Genomic DNA, 21,912 nt, shown 5'->3' on the forward strand with positions numbered 1-21,912 from the left:
ATATATATATATATATATATATATATATATATATATATATATATATATATACACATATTTCTCTTTAAAGTGTAATCTATGAAAATAGAAAGAAAAAGTAGTTTTAAATTATTCTTAATGCCTTCATTTAGTGAAATGAATCAGAATATTTCTGGAAGTAATAAGATCAGGTTTTTTTTTTATTATTTTAAAATATACCTCTTCAAGAAAGAGAAAAAGAAAAAAAGGCCACCTATAATAAAGCAAACCAGGTTCTTATATTTTGAAATAAATCTGGAAAAGATACATTCATGTATCTTTTGTTTTTTTCCTTTTTTCCTTAATGGTTAAGTGGCACCTATTTTGATTATAATAAATTTATTTAAGAAATAGTGTGCTATCTATCCAGTGTGTGTTTTGCAAGCATTGATTTCTGAGAGATATTATCATAACATGCTATTTAACAATACTGCTACTAACATCTTACTTACCTGTCTTCCTTTTCTGTTAATCCCTCTCAAATTGGAATTGCCAACTAATTGTGGTAAGTCCCATTCAGTTTTCTGTCCTTTTTCAGTTTGTGCCTATTAATGCATTGTTCACTAGCTCTGTTTACTGGAGTAAAATAAAGCACCATATTTTTAAAATTCTTAAGTGTACTTTCAAGAAATCCAAGCTCCTTTTAAAATTTTACATCTCCAATATTTGTCCCCTCTAAACTATTTTACCACATTCACCCACTACTGCTGTTTGAAACTTTTAGCTGAATTTATTTGAAATGTACAAAAGGGTCTACATAAATAATGGTATGATCAAATTTATTCCTTGTACAAAGGCAAATATCCCCAAATTGATAACATCCATGTTGACATACATATATGTCTATAAAATGGAGACCAGTAAGGTAACTTAAACTTTTCAGCAATGAAAACTGTTTTGGGTAGTTGTCTCTTCTAGCTTTGCTATTCTAAAGGATACAAAGGGGGATCTACCAGGTTTCCAGCCCATGTAGTGACATTCTGCTGCACTGGCTGGCAGCTTGAGAATTGGATGCAGTTTAACATCATACTCTGTGATACCAAAGCAACCAAAATGAGTGGATGCCAAATTTTTGTGAATATTGTCCACCATCACAGCTCTAAGAACACACTTTCACCTGTTCCTCCAGTTTTTGGACTTTACCGTAATCATGGCATGGAAGCTAAGATGGCTGTTAACACTTGTCCAAGGTGCTTCCTTGAGTCTCTGGAGGGACAGGTTACTAACATCCTTTCACAGTTTTACTTCAAAGTCTTTATTGGCTTTGCAATATAAGTAAAATACTAACCCAAGGAATCTGATGATGGCCTGATTGGCAAAGGCAAATAAAAAATGTTTGTTTTTATCTGAATTTATGAAATGAGGAATTATCATTATTATACACTGATATATTCAAATTTAGTATCTTGGTTTTAGCCATTGTACCTTCCAGTACTTCAAGTGCCTACTGTATTCCATAATATTCTTGAAATTTAGAATCAGACACTATTAAATCCATGGTGGTAGATTGTTCTCATTCCAGTGTCTATACAAATTCCAAGAGTATTACTGAATAACACAAGCACCTAAAGAAGGTCAGAGAGCACAGTGATTGAAATACTGTAACTTCACCAACCACAAATAAGGTATATCAATGTATAATAACTATAATTGTAGGCAAAAATAAATAGCAATGAGTTGATTGACCATGAAGAATGAAAAACCCAACATAAAATCAACTCCCTGAAACTTATTTTTACATATGAATATTTTTGCAATATAAGTAGATTACCAGTTACTTTTCTCATATAAAATAAAATTGTGCATATATGTTTCTGTGTTTGTCCACAAGGACACCAGAATGAGGCAACCAGTAAAGCAGAAATTGGGGAAGAAGCTGCTACCAATAGTCATTATCAAAATAAAAGAAAGCAAAATGCTGCTGAATTCAATTATATGCCTGGGTCTTCTTTTTCTATAGTAAACTATTAATGTAATTTAAAGTTAAACATATTTATATACTAAAAATTAAGTATATATGAGTGAGTGGTAGGGAGAGACAAAACATTGTTCAGCTTTTGTGACTTGACAAGTGTGGCAGATAGACATACATTTCTAGAGACCCTATCTTAGTGAAACTAATTGCTTTTTTTGTTTATATTCAGTTTCTTATACTGGTCTTAACTTTGTGCTTAGACCATTCAATTTTCCATTAGCATGAATACCATGGAGTTATAAGTGTTTCTGGAAGTTGCATGTCTTTTGAGTTTCATTTCTTTCAGCTCCTCCCCCCCCTTTTTTTTTTCCATAGACTTTCATTTAAAGTAAGCCAAGATTCAGGTTTTGCTTTTTTTTTTTTTTTTTCTACATGGATGAGATGATTGTATATATAGCATATACATTATTTCATTTTCACACTACTTTAATTTCACTTCAATTTTTTATTTCTATTTCTTTTTAAGAAACAGCTTTATTTTGTTTTGTGCATTTATGTTAATTACTTAAAACTAACTGAAGAGAATTGTCTTCTTTTTTTTTAAGATGAACAGATTGTGATGTCTGTATTTTAATACATTTTATTTTAGGATGCTCTCCTCCAGTCTCCCACGGAGAGTGACTATGCTCTAGTCGAAGATGCTCTACCTGCAGGAAAAGTTCATCGTATCAAATCAACACGCAAGAAGGATCATAAAGGTAAAACAATATAGTAATTGTTTTCTGTGGCCTTATTTTTTATTCTTGCATATTTTTTGTGGTGGTTGTGGTATCCATAACTGCTAATCTTTTTTGAGAGAGTTCTCCAGACGAGTTTATTGTTATTATTATTATAAACAAAGTTCAGTTCTATAAAACCAAACATTTTCATCGGAAACCAATGATCAATTTAAATGAATATTGTTGGATGGATTTTGTATATTGTTTTTTACTGGTTGACAGCAGCCTCTGTCTTGTTATGCATACACACACACACACACACACACACACACACACTCTTTCTCTCTGTCTCATACACACTGAAATAAAATATGTATATATACTGAAACAGGTTTGATGTTATTACTGGTTCTGTATCTAAATTTGTCAAATTTGAACTGTAGGTTTATTTTAAATCATTTTCTTGTCTCCAGTAAGAGTCAAAATTTACTCAATCCTCATCTACTAACTGTGAACAAGAACTATTCTTGTGCTTCATACTGTTTCTTTGTTCTTTGATGTTTAGTAATTAGGTAAGAGCTATAAAACACCAGTGTTTATACACAAATACATATGAAAATAAACTAAGGACTGAAAAATTGAAAATATATTCATCTCTTCTATTGCTTCTTCATAGTTGATGAATATTGATAGATATACCAGAAGGTTAATATTTAGCAAAGTGATTGCCAGTATCGAAATCCTTTGCCTCTTGCAAATTTTGTTTACAATATTCTATTTAAATCTGAGTTAATCAATAACTCATATGTTTAAATGTATGTGCATTCTGAAATATTAGATCTTTTTTTCAAACACTGAATTGAAATAAACTATTATTAAATACATAGAGCAGGTGCTTAGCCTTTAATGGTAATTGATTATGTTTTGTATGTATGTATGTTGTGTGTCAGAATAATTGTTGCAAACCAGCTCTGCAAACATCTGTAAATGCTGAGTAAAATCTCTTTTGGCATGACTGGTTCAGATTTAAACACATTGTCAGGAAATATTTGTTAAGGCTAATTAAAAAATAACATTTTTATTTTGGCAAAATTCTAAATTATGATTTATTCTTAAATGAAAGCATATTTTGGAAATGAATTGTGTGCCAATTACAGGGTTTATTATCAGAAATGTGTTGCAGAATTAGGGTCGTATGATTCATAAAGTGTGATACATTATGTGAGTTCATATTGATGGTAATTTGGATGAAGTAGTTGTTGTTCCAAATGTGCATGCATGAGTTTTTTATGTCTTAATTTTCTTCATGTGACACATTGTAAAGAAGGACATTCCTTCATGACATGATTATTGAATTAATTGGCTCCCGAAGTAGAGATCAGTGAATGAAGATTACAGATTACTAGGGAGTAAATTGGATTCTGTAATCAATATCTTCTCATGGCTTCCTGAACTACTTGAACCAGAAATGATGAGTGACATATTAGTCATGCTTTGGTTACTAATAATTTCTGTTTTATCCAAATAATTATTATTGTGGATTGGTTTGGCTCTGAGAAATCTGAATGCAGGCTAAGGTAGTCAGTTTATGTAAACATGATGCAATTAGTACAAATAATAAGGGAAAAAAGCCAGACAAAGAGAACAACTCGTAAGCCATGGATTATTTTCTGGGGTTGGGAAATGAATAAATAAAACTAAATTCTAGGTTTTTGTTAAATGGGGATTCAGAATTGTCAGAGGAAAGGCAAATATGTGTCAGTGTTGACTAGGCATTAAAAAACAAAACAAACAGAAAATCTATGTAGCAAGTACAATAGGTTTTAGTTGGTGCCAATATTAATTTTTGTGTGTTTTTGCTGTTCTTTGTCAATTAGAATATATCTGTTACCAATCATTTAGAATCAAGGAACTCTTGGCACAATTTCTCAGAACAAAGATTTAAGTACCTAATATGAGAGGAATGGGCAGGATCTCTGTAGTGTAATCAGTACTGTGGTTGCCTGGTGAGTGATATAAATATGCCACTCAGCTCTCATAAGTGATCTTGTTTTGCTTCGCAAATTGGTGCTCAAAATGTCTAATATCACTTTTACATTGAAGATCTTAGCTATTAATTCATTTATAACTCTTATAATATTTTTTGAAGCAAATAATTTTTCTTACTAGATTTGACCACTTTTGAAGGTGAAATTATGTTCCTTCTGCCACTAACAAAAGAGTTTCTGTCTCCTCATCTATTTCTGTATATGTGTTGTGTGTGGAAGTTTTATTGAGTTCAGCATTCTCTGTAACAGGTGCTTACAGAAGCATGTTTATTATAAAAGATGAGTTTTTAAAAATATCTGATTAGTGCTAATATCAATGGGAGTTAGTTAATTTCCTGTATACACCATGGTGGTGACGCTGGTTCAGGAAATTAAAGATTTTCTAAGACCATGGGCAGCACACAGCAAAATATGAGACAAAAGTGGGTAATGGAATATTATTTTCTCATAATGCCTTATCATAAGGCCAAGATTACCACTACACGAAAGAAAGAAATATAAAACAAAAATGTCTCTAGTTTCATATATGTGTAGATGTGTGTGTATAGATCAATAGGTTGGTAGGTATGTAGATAGATAAGTATGTTGATGTTCTGTGTATCAGATTAGAAAAGAAGAAATTCCTCTACAGTATACTTGTTTCTTTGTTCTACATTATTCAATGTTTTTCAAGTAGACTTTCTGCAAGCCAAATTTGTGAAACTATTTACATTTACAGTTGTATCCATTTCACTTAACTTATGTTTTTTGAGAAAGGTATGAACATTACATAATCTTAAAGTCCTGCTTATATAAATAGAATTAAAAATGAAAATAAATTTCCAGTTGCAGAATTGAGATTTCTGTTTTATATATATATATATATATATATATATATATATATATATATACCCAATGAAAGAAAGCTTAGACACATATACACCATTTGTAATGTAATAGTTTCTTTATTTGATTATGAAGAGAGGAAACAATGTATTTTTAAAAACTTCCTAATTTAGACTGGGACACTTTTAACATTATATTGGTATGCGTACATGCACGTGTTTGTGCACATGTGCACACATTTCCCTTTCTAACTTCATTTATACTGTCTTCAAAAGATGAAAGTGAAAATAATTCCTTACCTCCTTTTGTTAAAAAGCTCTGTTTGATTGAATTAAACTATGTGTAAATTCTTTTTGCTTTGTTTCTGGGGGGTTTTTTTTATTTTAGAATAATCTTTTGTTTACTTCAGTTTTTCTTTAGAATTCAGACTATCAGAGTTGGTGGACATTGCTCAAGAAAAAAAAAAAGTTGTTTTTAATATATATTTCGTTCTGTCAATTTTAAACTGTTACATAGAATATATTTCAGAATTTTTTTTAATGGAAAAGCTTAAAAGAACAAAAAGTTTTTTTCTTTTAGTTATTTTTGCTTTTGTTATTTTTCAAAATGGCACATTTACAATTGGTTTTTTATTTTAGTTTTTTTAATGTTATGCTTGACAACCTTTCAATTGCCTTTTGTGGTAATAATTCAGTTGGAGAAAATAGTTCTGTATCCTGGCTAAATCAATAATCAGGACACTCATATGCCTGCTGTCTTTACTGAGTAAGAACACCAAATCTTCCTGTGGATTTTATTTATTTTCTTTTCCTGAAACAGTAGGTGCCACTGATTCCGAAGATTCAGAATTCAGCTCTCTAGAAAGAGAGTATAGCGCTGGCATTTACCATACAGTGAACCATCGCCCCTTCCCACACAGAAAAAAGCACAAACAAAGGTTTCAAGATACTTACATGACTTTGGAGCCGGATGAAAGGTATCTGGCTTCATTAGATGGCATTTCGTTTGATCGAGGTGAGTGTATTGTATAGTGCTTGCAACATCATTCTGCCTATAACTCAGTGCATGTCTATATAATCATTGAAGCATATGCAAATCTCTGACAAACTGCTAGACTACAAGTCATTGAAACAACAAGGGAATTCAAGGAGGACCTTTTCCATTGATTATTTTCACTAAGTGGGAAGTTTGTGCATTTACTCTTTACTAGTCTATATATTTGACTCTTTGAGTCAGAGGAGAGGGCCAGTTACCAAACTTGTTCTCTGATCATGAGTTCAAAGCCTGCCATACAGTCTATGCTGTGCATTTGAATAAGTGATAGTATTCTGCTTCACTTAGCCTATGATATAGAATAATAGATATTCTACAATATATTGATAGTTGTTGATATTAATACAAATGCTAATATTCACATTTCCATGGTCTGACTAACCAATGCCAGATGTAAAATACTGAACTGCTAAGTCGGTATGTTTATATATATTGTAGACACATATACTTACCTACCTATTATCATATGATAATACCTACTATTGCCATATTTTTGCTGTGCATTACAAACTATGAAGCAAACTTGATATATTTGCAGAAGAGTTTAGTTTGTATCTCCACCTACAGCAATGGAAGAAGTTAGTACCTCCCAGTTGGAGAAAACAAAGAAAATCCTTTGCATTTTATTATTTTGTTTTAGCATTTATCATTGTTTTCTTCTTCAACTGAATTTTGCTTGTTTCAGCAAGTTTTAAGTTGCCAATAAATTAATGTTATTAATCAGCAACAGGTATTTCTTACACTCTTTGGATGCTCCATGTAAAAAATGGACTTTAATTGCATTTACCTTTTCTAAACTACATATGCTAAAATAGTTGATCAAATCAATATTTCTGCTTAATAAAACCCTAGAATGAACTCACATCTATAAGTGAATGGAAAAAAGTTTTTAATGTTTCTCTGAGTACTTGCACTCATGCTGATACATATACTTCTGTACTGAGACAATCCAGTTTGGACTGCTCCAACTTGAAAAATAAAAGTCTTGTTCAGATGAACAATAGTAATAACAACAAACCAATGAGTTCTGAGTTAGACTGTAAAATTACCTAATCCTCAGCCCTCTCAGCAACAAAGTTTGAGAGCTGCATTCACACTGTACTAGATTATTTGATCTTAATCTCTCTCTCTCTCTCTCTCTCTCACTCTCTCTCTCTCTCCTCTTTCTCTCTCCTCTTTCTCTCTCTCTCTCTCTCCTCTTTTCTCTCTCTCTCTCTCTCCTCTTTCTCTCTCTCTCTCTCTCTCTCTCTCAGATTTGTTCATCCTTTTTATAGACATTATCATCTCCATCTTTTAAACCAGATCTTGATATTATTGTATTTCTTTTTTATTTGCTTATGGCTTCAATCGGACTGCTTAACCCTTACCTCTGGTTGCTGAGGGTACTAACTACTGCTCTTCCTTAATTAGGTCCTAATGAACCTTTTCATCTAATCACTAACTTGTGTATGTCAGATAAGGCCAGCATGTTGTTGCTGTTCTTTCTTGCTATTTTTCAGGAAGCTATTTCCAGTTTGACTTTTTTCTCTCTCAGTCCTTTATTTCTGAGCTTATTCTCTTAAAAACTGTATTATATTGCTGTTTTCTTGCTTTATGCTTCAGGCATATCACATATGTATTTATATTAATGAGTGTGTGTGCACATACACACACACATGATTATAGCTAAACTTTCAAAAAGGACAGCCTTTTCAATATATTTTTCAGATAAACTTTCGTTACAATAGAAGAATTTCAGATTTCTTCCAATTTTTCTTTTAGTTTGGATTATTTCATGATTGCTTTCTTTCCTCAATTGTGGTGAAAATACCTAAAATACTCAATTACAATTGTTTTTTGTTGTTGTTTTTTATATATACATATATACCAGTTTAGCTTCATGAAAAATGATGTTAAAAAAAAATTTTAAGAAATAAAAGCGTAAGGCTTTCACCTGTTAAACATTTAAACATGAACATCAGTTGAATTTTACTGATATACCTGCCTCAGAAGATTAATTATTAGATCATTTTTAAAGTTCACAGTTTAAGACGAGTTGTGATGTGGGCAAATCCTACTGAGAAGTAATCCTACCGAGAACATTGATACTGTTCCACTTCTTGAGTGGAACCAGTTCTCTTTATTATGCCACTAGTGACTTTGAAAAGGGCACAAAAGTTACAACGTACCATTCCTATGTTTGCAGTTTCATAACTTTCTGCTATAATTAGTACTATGTATGAATTTGAACAACTAATTTAAAATGAATTGTTTCATAGAAATTATTCTAAAGATGTTTCTGTTTGAGAGTTGACTATTTTGTGAGAAAAGAACTACAAGTTGCAGGAAAATTCTAATTTTACTAACAGCAGTCTTTAAATGTAGGTGTTGTCCTGAATACTTTAATACTTATGTTTTATGATATCTTATATATCCGTATTTAAGTGATTTACTGCTGTGGCAATCCTGTATAGCATTTTTCATTTATATGCATAGAAAATATCAGCTAATCGAGTGAGACCTGTGGTTTGCAACTAGCTCAAAAGTTGGTTGGTCGTTATTACTGCCTTGTATCTTGGCAAAAATACTTAACTCAGTTTTAAATAGATGACTTTACTTGGAAAGCTCAGTTGTAAACAACTGGTGCACTGTAAAACTATGACATTTTTACTTGCTTGCAATGCTGAGTTAGCTTCTTTCATATTTGAAGAAGGATGGGTTCTGCTGTGCAGATTTGTTTTTCTTACTGTGCACAAAGAAAATTTTCAACTGTGCTTGAATGGTCTATTGGGAAAAGGGAACTTCCTGTCATATAGGCATCATTTATATGAAAGTTGAAAAATCATTATTCAATATGGAACTGTTCCTTATATTTTTTCAATAGAATTTAAATTGCCAGTCTATCAGAATTCTTCTTACTCCTCTGCTGTATCTTTATGGATTTGCTCTACTCTTGCAACTGTAAAGAATTGATATTAAAGGTTTACAATAAGATTTTTAATAACTCTTTTGATCTCCATCAGGTACCTTCAATAACCTCTGAAGTCCACCCTAACACTTGTGCTAATTACCAATTTCTATACTCTTAAATGGATAAGAAATTAATTTCTCTTGGATAGTATATTCATTTTTTTTTTATTATTAACTTTTCAACAATTTGTAGTGCTGCTGTTGTTTGTGAAGTCACCCTGCTATACCTACTCAGGGCTAGATGGATTTGGTTGTTGAGAGATGGATTTGGTTGTTGTAGTGCTTATGACAAACTGCTAACTTATCTGGCTGTCAGGCACTCCTCTTCCTTATACCATCAAGTGCTTGCCACTCTGACCAGTTTTAAGCATTTCTCAGCAGGTGGTGTATGGATTGATTGTCATTTCATGTTTTACATTATCTGCCACTGGCACTGTTGTCTCATGCTGTTGTCTTGTCTAGGGTAGTTCCAAACAACAGTTTGTCCAAGTCTTGCATAGCTAATGTTATATATAGCCAAAATTTATTACTTTCTGTCCTAGCCCAGTATTTAGCAGGCTGAAAGGATTGCCTGCTTGATGTAAGGTATATGCAGAATCTGCAATATGCAGCACTGAACTTCTGCCATAGCTCAACATATAGCAGTCGTGCCTCACAACCATGCAGGACCACTGAGAACAGTGAATTCACTACCTTTGTCTTTATGTTGCAGGAGACACAGTGATCTCTTTACACATTGGTTAGGTTGCTCATCACTGAGTGGCCCATATCTAGTTTAAAGGTTTTTTTCTTATCCCCCTGCTTTTTAACTCTGTTACTTTATTTCTTTAATTTTGTTTTACCACCCTTCTCCAACCCTTCTAAATAGCTTATATGCATCTTACTTTACTATTCAGATTTTTTCTTATTGTTTCTTAAATTACCCCCTCCCCCCGATTTGACTTCTATTATTTTTGTATTAATATCAGTGTATTTTTTTTCTTCATATTTTATATTGTTTTAACCGCCAACTTCTTCCTTCTTTGGACCCTCTCCCTCTAGCTCATATAAGCTAGTATTGTTTATTTAGCATTCACTCTACCCTGAATTGTGGCACAATATGGACAGATTTCGGAGTACCGATGAACTTTTATGTAAATATATCAACTTAAAGGATAAAGATATTACAAGGTATATTACAATGGATATTACAATGGACAATACCAAGTGGGCTCTCACTTTTTATCTCTCATGTTTCTCCCTCTTTTACTTTGTTCTTGGTGACTTCTTCTTTGTGATATAATACTTGGGAAAGAATATATTTGCGGCTGAAGATAGCTTTATACCATCCTATCTATCAATTATATACCAATATAATGATGCAATGACTATAAAGCTTGAAACACGTGTACCGCGGAATCCTTTGTGTTCTGTTTTTATTTTTGTTTTTAATTTATTCTTTCACCCCGGCCACAATCCAGCATATACAGACACTTACAATTATCAAGTATTACCTCTAACATTTACTTTACCTATGTATATATATATGTATATGTATAATATATATATATATGTATAATATATATATGTATATGCATAATATATACACACACACACACACACATACACACAGAGGCTTGATGCATTGCTGACATGAAATTCTGAATAGATTTTGTAGATATACAACTTTGGATTTAAAACATTAAAACAAAGAAAAAATATATTTTAATATTCTTTTAAAGCTTGTTACTTAGCTTCTTAATTTTTAACTCAATATTAAATTGTATGGTCTGTTCTTGATGAATCATTTCTTTTTTTATGAAGTGATGGAATAATGCTATCTACACATTTTATACAATTGATTACTCACCTTTAAAACACTGAATTGATTGAATTAGTATATCAAGATCAACAAATTTAATCTCTGGTCTCAAATACACTGTTTTATGAAGAAATATGCCATTGAAATATGTGTTTTCACAACCCCTAAGTGACAAAGATAAAAACATTGAAGTACGCTTAAGGGTAGTATAAAACATGTAGAGGGAAAATAACACAAAGATGGACCATTGTGTGATATCTTAATGCTGGAGATATATCGTTGTACATTTTCAATTATAAGCTTTATATTTAACACATTATGTGGGGACTTTATTATTTATTTATGATTAAGTTTTTGTAGTTGTCTAAACCCAATGAGCCTTGATTAAACAAACCTCTGACCAAAAGTATTCCAACCATGACCCTCTTGTTCAATTTTCAGGACTAGTTTGTTGTAAACTACATTATCTGAGATAGTTGAGAGTCATTTAGGAGAGATCTAGTTGTTATTCTTAGCAGATCAACTATGTAGAGGTTCTGTTGTTAGCATGTTTAACTCTTTAGTTGTAGAGTGAGAAGAGTGACATATCTGCTCAGAGCTTAACTAAAATTCTAGATCACTGGTTCTCAATCTTTTTGATGTGGTGGTGCACTAGAGATCAAGCAAAGAATTTACTAGCACGCATCACACAGAAAGTAAAAGAATTATTAGTGTGACTTTATGTGGAAAATTAGAGGAATAAAACTCTTTTTAAAGTGAGAAATCTTTTGAAAAAAGGAAAGGATACTATTACTTATCTTGTTTTATTCATTACACTTATTAATAAATTTATAACAAAATTATGACTTACACATTTTTAAGGTGCTCAAACATTTCCTAGAGCCTTGAATTATATTCTTAAAAGTCTACAACAAAACTTAGATACATCTTTGACACACTGTTTTGGAACCATTGTCGTAGATCAAAATTAGTTTGTAAGGCAACTTGACATAATTTTTAAGAATTCCTTTGTAAGAATCAGGAATGAGATACATTAGAGTGGTTTAATCTGGTTAGAAGAATACATAGTGTGTTTTAACTACCAACCTATTGAGAAACTTGAACACAGCATTGTAAACTAATTAAGCACTTATGTAATATTCCTGTTGTATCCGCTCTTGACAGCTTTTTATCGCCAGGTGGTTTGGGCCATAAGACATTATATATTACTCTACTTGCTCTCTGTCTTACTGTTATGTCAGACAGTCAAGTAGAATACTTGCTAGAAGTTATGTTATGATTGTAGGAAACCTGAAACATTGGTTGAAAAAGAAATGTGTATGATTAGTTTGGAAAAGATTTGATATTTATGGTTGTGATTTCTGACAAAAATTAAAATGAAAGTCATTGTGAAATTTCTATTTGTTTGCAAGTGCTAAGATTTAATCATTTGTTTTACTACCTTGTTAACCAGGGCTTTACTGATAATGTTTGTTTGGTAAGTTGCTTTATTTTTGGATAACAGCTGTTCTCATGATGAAACTATACTTTCATTATTTCTGCTACTACTACTACTGGTATTTTTTTCTAATAATCACTAAAAAAAAAAAGCACTTTTCTTGTTGAAACTAAATTATTGAAACTCATTTTTCACCTTGGTGGAGTGTTCAGTTCAATGTTTTTGATATTGATATATTTTACTGTTCTTCACAGTTGAAGAACAGGTTGCTGAATATGTTGAATTGTGTGATGATGGAGATGGTGAGACTGATGTTAAATGTAGTATAGAAGGGGAAAACACTATTTCAGTGAGTGTACAAAATCTGGTCTGTGAACACACTGAACATCAAGATCTACTAATGCAATATCATAGTACTATCAACAACACTATATACACATGAAACAGAAGAAAACTGTGACAGTCACTAAAATACTGGATGACTTTCATTGAAGGTGCTTGAGGAAAACACTAAAGACCTGTTAAGCAGTGTCATCATGAAGGCTCAAGGTATGGTAACAGCACCAAGAATGCAACAGTGTGGTCACACCTTGCAGCAGCCAGATCATCAATATATAAGATCATTAAGATAGACACTAAAAGGAGGAAGAAGATGAAGAAGATTACAGGCTGCATGGCATCAAACTTTTCAGAAGCTCCTGAAGGCTGTTAAAAAACATTGGGAAAACATAGGACAACATGTAACCAATCAAGAACATAGCATTGGAGAACTGCTGCCGAATGTGCAAGAATTCACAGAGTAAACTGACTGACTGACTTTTTGACATATATTTTACTGTTCTTGTCAAATATATGTATTTCACTGTTTTTTACAAATAAAATAGAAAATTTACATATCAACATTATACATATTGACAACATTATTGTTGCCAATATTTAAGCAGAGATTTGTCAAATATTTCATAGAGTAGGTAAGTAGTTTGGTATTCCTGTTAAACAAAGTAAGTGATTGGAGCTAGGAGAATGTATTTGTCCAGAAATGAGTGGGATCAAGTTTTGTGTTTCTTGCATTTACCCTATGTGATATATTGCACTTTTTGGGGGGAATGATAAATCACATTTTTGTGGGATGTATGTGGGTATATATGCGTACATCTAAGTATGTATGTGTATATGTGTGTGCATTTATTGGTATATGTGTGTATACATATATTTATGTATGTGTGTATACATACATATATGAGGGGAAGTCAAAATTTATCTGCACTTTCGCCATAACATCTTTATTATTCTTACACTGCCTTCTGCGCATTCTTGCTTATAGTTGGTACTATTATAGTCACGTAATCAATGTTTGAGCCAAATTACGCCATTTTTTCTTTCTGGCTTTACAGTGTAAGCATGGCTGCTCCATTAGCAATGTACATCAAAGAACAAAGAGCAGTGATCTGAGAGATGGTAATGGTGAACTGCTTCACCATTACCATCTCTCCAACTTGCTGAAACTTCTCATCAGTGGTGGAGGTTGACAGGTTTCCTGCTCCCTCTTCATGCATCACGCTTGTCCAGCCACTTTTAAACTTCTTGATCTATTCATACACACTTCTACGCAGTAGTGCACTGTCCCTGTATTGTGTTAAAAGCCTCCAATTAATTTCAGCACCTAACATACCTTCTAATCAGAGAAATCGGATCACTGCTCTTTGTTCTTCTTTGGTGCACATTACTAGTGAAGCAGCCATGCTTACACTGTAGAACCAGAAACAAAAATAGCACAATAAGGCTCAAACTTGGATGACCACAATAGTACCAACTATAAGCACACGTGTGCAGAAAGCTATATGGAATAATAAAGATATGTTATGGCAAAAGTGCAGATAACTTTTGACTTTCCCCTCATATATATATATATATACATACACATTTGCATGTTGTTACTTTTTCTTCTTTTTAACTTTAAACTTATTAATTTTTAATTACATTTTTAATCTTTTAATTAATATCATTTTGATTCTAATTATTTAACAAAATAAATATTCTTTTCATTTTTGATTCAGTAAGAATTATTGCTGCAATTGCTTTATTTATTATTTACCATAATACAATATTTATTATTATTGTTATTATATTATTATCATCTTTATTGTTAACATTATTAGTATTATTGTCATCATTACTATTATTACCAAGGTGGGGAGCTGGCTGAATTGTTAGCATGCCAGGCGAAATGCTTAGTAGTATTTTGTCTACCGCTACATTCTCAGTTCAAATTCCGCCAAGGTCGACTTTGCCTTTTATCCTTTCGGGGTCAATAAATAAAGTACCAGTTGAACACTGGAGTTGATGTAATCAAAACATCCCTTCCTCCAAAATTGCTGCTGTTGTGGCAAAATTTGAAACCATTATTATTATTATTTTCAGTGTTATGTGAACATGGTACAACCAAACAATAGTATACCTTTAACATTGAGTCACATTTTCCATGCAACCATTCCATAGGGCTTGGAATAAACCATTTTCTGTTTTTCTTTCCTACCTGGGAACTTTGTTTCTTATTAACTTGTAATGTTTCATGTCTTTTGTATTTTTCCTTTTTCTATATAGTGTTGTAGTTCTTATTGTTAAAAAGTATACACTTCTATATATGGTCCTTTGTTAATGTACATTGAAGATAACTGCAGCCAACTGCAACTTCATCTGCTCCACTTCAAATGTGATAATACATAGATGTAATAACATGTAATAAATTCCAACAGTGACTCTTACATGTGGTTGCATTAGACGGCTGGGATACTGAAACATTTGTATTTCATGATGTGGCTAACGTTCAATGTGCTGTACATTGTAGTAGCTTGTCTCTGTTTCTTCTTCCTTTGTACTCATTGATTATTCTAACTTACTTCTTGTAACTTTGTTTCATCTGTAACCTTTTAATCTCATGGAGAGTGTACTTTTATTGTTTAAATATTGTTTGTTGCATATGTTTATGAAATTAAGACATTAGATGAATCTGTGCACACACCTCTGTGTGTTGCGTGTGTGACATAGAAAATGTCATCAGTGATATTTCCAATCTATTATACTTTAAGCACAATGTGTATATGCACAAACATACACATATTCCTCTGTGTGCACATATGTATACACACACACACACACACACATATTGATATACATACACAGTCTATCTTATGTATATAGACAACTGTACAACTGCTGCTGTTGAGTTTAGAGCTCCACATAGATTATCATCACCCAGTCTGCTTCTAGTATAGTGGTTTAGCTACTAGTATACTTACTAGTATTACTAGCATTTATATACAGAGCAAATGTTGGAGAAATTATGATAAACACAAGTTTATATCATTGGATATTCTGATTACTATTGGATACTTAACCACAGTGGACTATCAGGGAACACTATTGCATTATATTACAGAGAACTAAAGAGACTTTAGTTTGGAACATCCAATGTAGAGTTCCAAACAACTACGACGGGGAAATGTACATATGAAGAAATGAAATAAACTTGAGTTTATCATAATTTCTCATATATGCACACATACAAACACATATACACAGACAGGTTGTCCAAGCTTAATTTGACACTTTGTATAAAAAGAAAACATAACATCCCATCCATAAATTAAAGTATTTCAAAATATCAACTAGATTATGGCTGGGAGATAAAAGTTTACTCAAAATAGCTGCCCTTAGCTTCCACCATAACCTCAAAACAACTCCAGAACCTGGTACATGTGTTCCCCATTGTGTCCCGGGTAGATCTTTAAACATCTCCTCAGCCAGAAATTGGAGCTGAAATCAGAATTTCTCTTCTGGCTCTTTCTATACATATGACAAACAGCTGGATCCTGCTGACACACCTGTGGCCTTCCATCAGCAACTGACTCTAACCAGGAATTGACCACAACCCCCAGCAGTTTCATGTAGCCGTCTGAATTGAGCTGGAAGCCCTGTTCATCAGTTGTTGGATACTTGAGCATGCAGATGTAGTGAGAACATATGCTGTGTCCCTGCCTGCTTCCCGTAGCTTTATAATCTCTGTTGCAGCTGTCCCTGTCAAATCTTACAGCCTTTATAGTGTTCATGGAGTATTAGTCATGATGTCATGGGGGTTTAATTTGTTTGACTAAAAGGTGGTGCTCCAGCATTGCTGCAGTCAAATGGCTGGAACAGTAATATAGATATAAGAGATATGTTATGTCATGTTTTGTATTAAAGAATAATCTACAGATGTGGTCCAATTTGTTTGTTGATCAGAAGTTTTTTCCATTTTCTGATAATTTAAATTATATATGATTGTATATTATATATATATAAAGGATAAATTAAACATACCGATATTCTATTAACATTCAATAATTTATTTATATTACAATATTACATTAGATACTGTGAATATAATATATAACATAAAACGTAACATAACATTATATAAATAATTAAAAAAACGGTAAAAGTTCAACAAATTGTTTTGGCTTATATATATATGTTTTCTGATATACATAATCACAGTTCAATTATATGTAAGCCACTTCAGGATAAATCGGTTCAGGAAGATGAAATTCTGTCTGTAAAGGACGGCTAGATTGTAAAAATTAATTCAAATGTCTGTGTTATGAGTGTGAGCATTAATTATTCAATCTTACATCTATTACAATTAAAAAAAAGCAAAAAGATTTTAATGGATGATACAATCAAGTAAGTTCAATCCACAATCATCAAAATTCACTTTATTGTATCTCATATACATACCAGTTGAAACCCTTTTATGTTCAAGATAGTCTCTTGTCATCACAACATACAATAATAATATGTGTGTGTGTACATAAATGTATATAATTAAGTATTTAAGTCTTCTCCTACGTGTAACTGCAACAAAAAATATATAAACAATTACATTTTCAATGCAACAAATCTTTTATCTATTTAAATTAGTTGGTATAAAAATTAATTATTTAAATTAACTATAACCTATACTTATTATTTTCTCGTAGGGATAATTACGTAGTAGGTATGAATAGACACCTAATGAAAATTTCTCTCTTTGTTTACTTAATCTATTGCAGGGAGGATTCCATAATTATTATATTTTAGGCTACAGCAATGGAAATCGAATTCACTCATTTTTTAGGGGTAACCAGATTTGAATTTACTTTAAGAAATTATTATTCACACACCATGGAAGGGAGAGTTTAGTGAATCAACAGAAAACATCGATACAAACCAAATAAGCAACAAGCAATGTTCCCTATGAACTAATCTATATTATTATTTACAAAATGCGGGACCATATATGGTGTAGATCTAAACTTTATCAATACTTTTAGAAGTAAGAAGCAACATTGTTGTAAAAAGAATACTATTTATAAACCATACAATACTATAATAATTATTATTTTGGTTATTAAATTTATTTAGTAAGTCAAAATGAAACTATTTTTTATTATCATATATATATATATATATACACACACACACACACACACACACACACACACACATACATTTTACATACATATACACTGACATACACATACATACATATTATACCCTCTTTTAGCATGTTGGGAGGTTTACCACATGCAAGGAAACTCTGAAAGAATATCTGCAGTGGCTTTGCAAGAGCCTTTTTACATGTCTTTAAGGGAACAGCTGGGAGTCCATCTAGGCCTGTTGCTGAGCTTGATCTCATCTCATCAATGGCCGATATTACCTCCTCTTCTGTTATGTCAATGGTTGCCTCTTTTCCGAATAGATTCCTTACATTGACAAACTCCTTCGGCTTGTTTATTTGCATATTTTCCAGTGGAGAAGTGAAAACACTTTGGAATTGTTTGTTTAGTGCTTCACTTATCTTCCCCGAGTCTGCAGTCAGTGAGCCATTTTTACCACATAGTGACCCTTTCTTGTAGAGTTCTGAGGCAGACACCTTTACTAACATGTAGAAGGTTTTAGGATTTCTTTTTATATTTTTGACTGCCCAGGTTTCTCTTTCTTCTCCTTTTTCGTGGGAGATTTTGAGTTTATTTTCTATCTTGAACAGTTCCTCTGTCAGGTGAAATTTCACCCTGTCATTAAGGTATTCGTTTAAACGATTCGAGATCTTTATTCTCTGCCACATTTGTATTCTCCTGCCTCAAGGAATGATGTTTTTGTGTGTATTGGATCCCTTCTCTGTGACATATTTCATATGTATCATATATATATATGATTCTATATATGTGTATATATATATGTGTGTGTGTGTATATATATATATATATATATATATATATATATATATATAATATGATTATACAGGGGTTGGACAAAATAATGGAAACACCTAACATCATAATTTTGAAATATCTATAAAACCATCTAATGCTTGTTTATTTTTATCTTTTTTTGATTTATAGTTAGTGTTGCTTGATATGTTTGGCTAAAATTGCTGTTTCTTTTCAGATATCATCAGAAAAAGGTAATTAAAATTCCTTAGAATGACATATCTATCAAACTTTAAAAGCGGTCAAATTGTTGGTGCTCATATGGCAGCCACTAGCATAACAAAAACAACCAAAATGTTTTGTGTATCAAGAAGTACTGTCTCGAAAGTAATGACAGCCTTTGAGAAAGAGGGAGAAATCTCGTTGAAACAAAACTCTGAAAGAAAACCAAAACTTTCAGATAGGAACCATCGAACTCTTATACGAATTGTTAGAAAGGATCACAAAAGTACAGATCCCAAAATTACTGCAGAGCTTAATGACCACCTAGTGAACCCAGTTTCCATAGAAACTGTTCGCCGAGAGCTACGCAAAGCCAGATTATGGTTTCCTTTTCTCTGGTTCTGAATGTTCTTAGGATCCATCCAGCCAGTCATCTGCACTTAGTCTCCATCCTGATAATGTGCACTTCGAAAGAGGTATCAGCGCTCATGTCGATACCTAGGTCCCTCACTGATTTAGGCTCTGAGATAGTAATTCCCTGTGGACTAGTGGATCCTGTAAGTTTCATATTCAGTTTTGGATGCTGGTAGCGCAGGGCTTGGAATGTTTCAGCATTAAACTGCAGATGTGCAACATTGTTGGGGTTCTGTATTTTCTGTGAGACTTTCATATCATTTGTGTAGGTAACAAGGGTGGCTATCTGGGCAGTTGAGGGTATATATGAGAGGGCCACTATGAAAAGCAGTGGTCCCAAGACAGTGCCCTGTGGAAAACCACTCACTATTTGTCTTTTCATTGAGCTGGCTCCATTGGCCACTACTGTCTGACTTCTATCTTTCAGAAAGTCATGTAGCCACTCTCCAAATTTTCCAGCTATGCCGAGATCACATAGTTTGTGGCATATCATACTATGATCCACTTTATGAAAAGCTTTTGCAAAATCAAGGTATATTATGTCAACATTTGAGTTGTTGAGTAACTGCCTTAACACCCAGTCATAATGTTGTAAGAGCTGGGTCATGCAGCTCCTACATGGTCAAAAGCCATGCTGGGTATCACTCAGCAAATTATTTTCTTCAAAGGAATATGATTAGTTTCCCTCTGACTATCCTTTCCATTACTGTGCTGATGTGTGAAGTCAGAGAGATAGGCCTATAGTTTTTGGCATCTGCTCTGCTTCCCTCTTTATGGATTGGGTATATTATTCCCTCCTTCAGCTTGCTTGGCAGTCTGTCATTTGCAAGAAAGCTCTGGAAGAGAATCTGGAAGGGTTTTGCCAGGGCATGCTTACACAATTTGAGGAGGATTGCTTGGAAACCATCAGGACTGGCAGTTGAGGTTGCGTCCACCTCATCTATGGCTAGTAGTATATCTTCTTCACTAATGTCAATGTATTCCATTGTAACTGCCTCGCTGTTTATAAGTGAGGCGGCTAAGAAGTCCACTGGTTTGTTCACTTGTCTGTGTTCCAACGGAGTGGTAAAGACACTTTTGAACTGGTCATTCAGCACCTCACTGATCCTGGTTGGACTATCTGCGAGGGAGCCATCCCAATGGAAGAGGGGTCCTATCTTGCAGCGTACTGGGGCTGTTTCTTTCACGTAATGAACGAAGGCCTTTGGGTTTGACTTAATGTTTTTTATAACCCAGGCTTCTTTGTCTGCTCTCTCTCTCACAAGATTGTTGCAGGCTTTTTTCAATCTCCATCAGTGTTGTTTTTAGGCAGGACCTTTCGCTTCTTTTGGCATGTTGGTTGAGGCGATTTGCAACCTTCATCCGTCATCTCATGAGGATCCTCCTCTCCCTTGGAATCTTGTTCCTATTTGTTTTGGCCTTGTGCTCTGGGACATACTTCTGGCATATGGCTTGCACAACAGACATGAAATATTCTAGTTTCATTCTAGTGTCTGGTGTGGAGAGACATTTCAGCCAGTCTGCTTTGTAGAAGTTCAGATTGGAGAGATTTTGAGTGCTTCCTTTAGGCTCTACTAGCAGCTAAGCCCGGTTTCACCCGGTCAGAGAGCAACGCGAAGAGAGAAACAAAGACATAAAAAAGAGGAAGAAGTGGATACAAAGTGGTGTTTGGGTGACGGATCTTGGTAGAAAAAAAAGAATGTCATGGTGAATTAGTAAGGTGAGCAAAGCAAGACTGGACTTACGTGGGCTGGCAGGACGATGAAAAAATTGCGGAGTTGAAATTGGAGCAGTTGAAGTTGCCATTGTTATAATTGGAGTGCCTCTTGGTAGACAACATTCTTCGTCCTTCCCTCGGGTGCACAAATAGAAAGACCATAGGGACAGCCAACGTACAGTTATGTGTGTGAGAATACTTGCTCTGTCGGATTCAAACCAACCGCTTGCACTGATTGTCCCTGCGCCTTATTCATTGTCATGGGAAATTGCATCTGTTTAAACTTGTAGGTCGTATCGGAGTGGGTAAGGGACATAGGAGTTATAAGTATGTCTTAGCCAGCAGCCGGTTCATTCAAGATTGTTGCCTACAGAACTCGGGAGCACAATTTTTTGATAATCATCCGCATACCATTGCACATTATTGGAGCATCTAAATTCCTTAGCAGCATGATTGGTGCGCCAACTTTCAGATGCAGTTCGTGAGCTGGTAGTTCTGCGGGTCCCCCCTTTTGTCAGATTTGTCATGGGCCGGCCAGTCTATCTCAGATACATGGGAAGCTG

The 21,912-nt window shown here is 33.4% G+C and overlaps 1 protein-coding gene across 31 annotated transcripts in view; it reads left to right on the forward strand.

Moving 5' to 3' along the window:
- Positions 1-21,912, forward strand: part of LOC106878372 (rho GTPase-activating protein 5) — a 336,880-nt gene that overhangs the window by 273,457 nt on the left and 41,511 nt on the right. For 20 of the 31 annotated variants that reach the window (XM_052968790.1, XM_052968794.1, XM_052968797.1 and 17 more), the window contains one exon: positions 2,583-2,691. In XM_052968790.1, coding sequence (XP_052824750.1) covers positions 2,583-2,691 — 109 coding nt within the window. Of the gene's footprint in view, positions 1-2,582; positions 2,692-6,344; positions 6,540-21,912 lie in introns of all 31 variants that reach the window. The other 11 variants (XM_052968796.1, XM_052968812.1, XM_052968806.1 and 8 more) reach the window with 3 other exon arrangements.

This window comes from Octopus bimaculoides, chromosome 6 (genome assembly GCF_001194135.2).
Source record: "Octopus bimaculoides isolate UCB-OBI-ISO-001 chromosome 6, ASM119413v2, whole genome shotgun sequence".
NCBI classification, from domain to species: domain Eukaryota; kingdom Metazoa; phylum Mollusca; class Cephalopoda; order Octopoda; family Octopodidae; genus Octopus; species Octopus bimaculoides.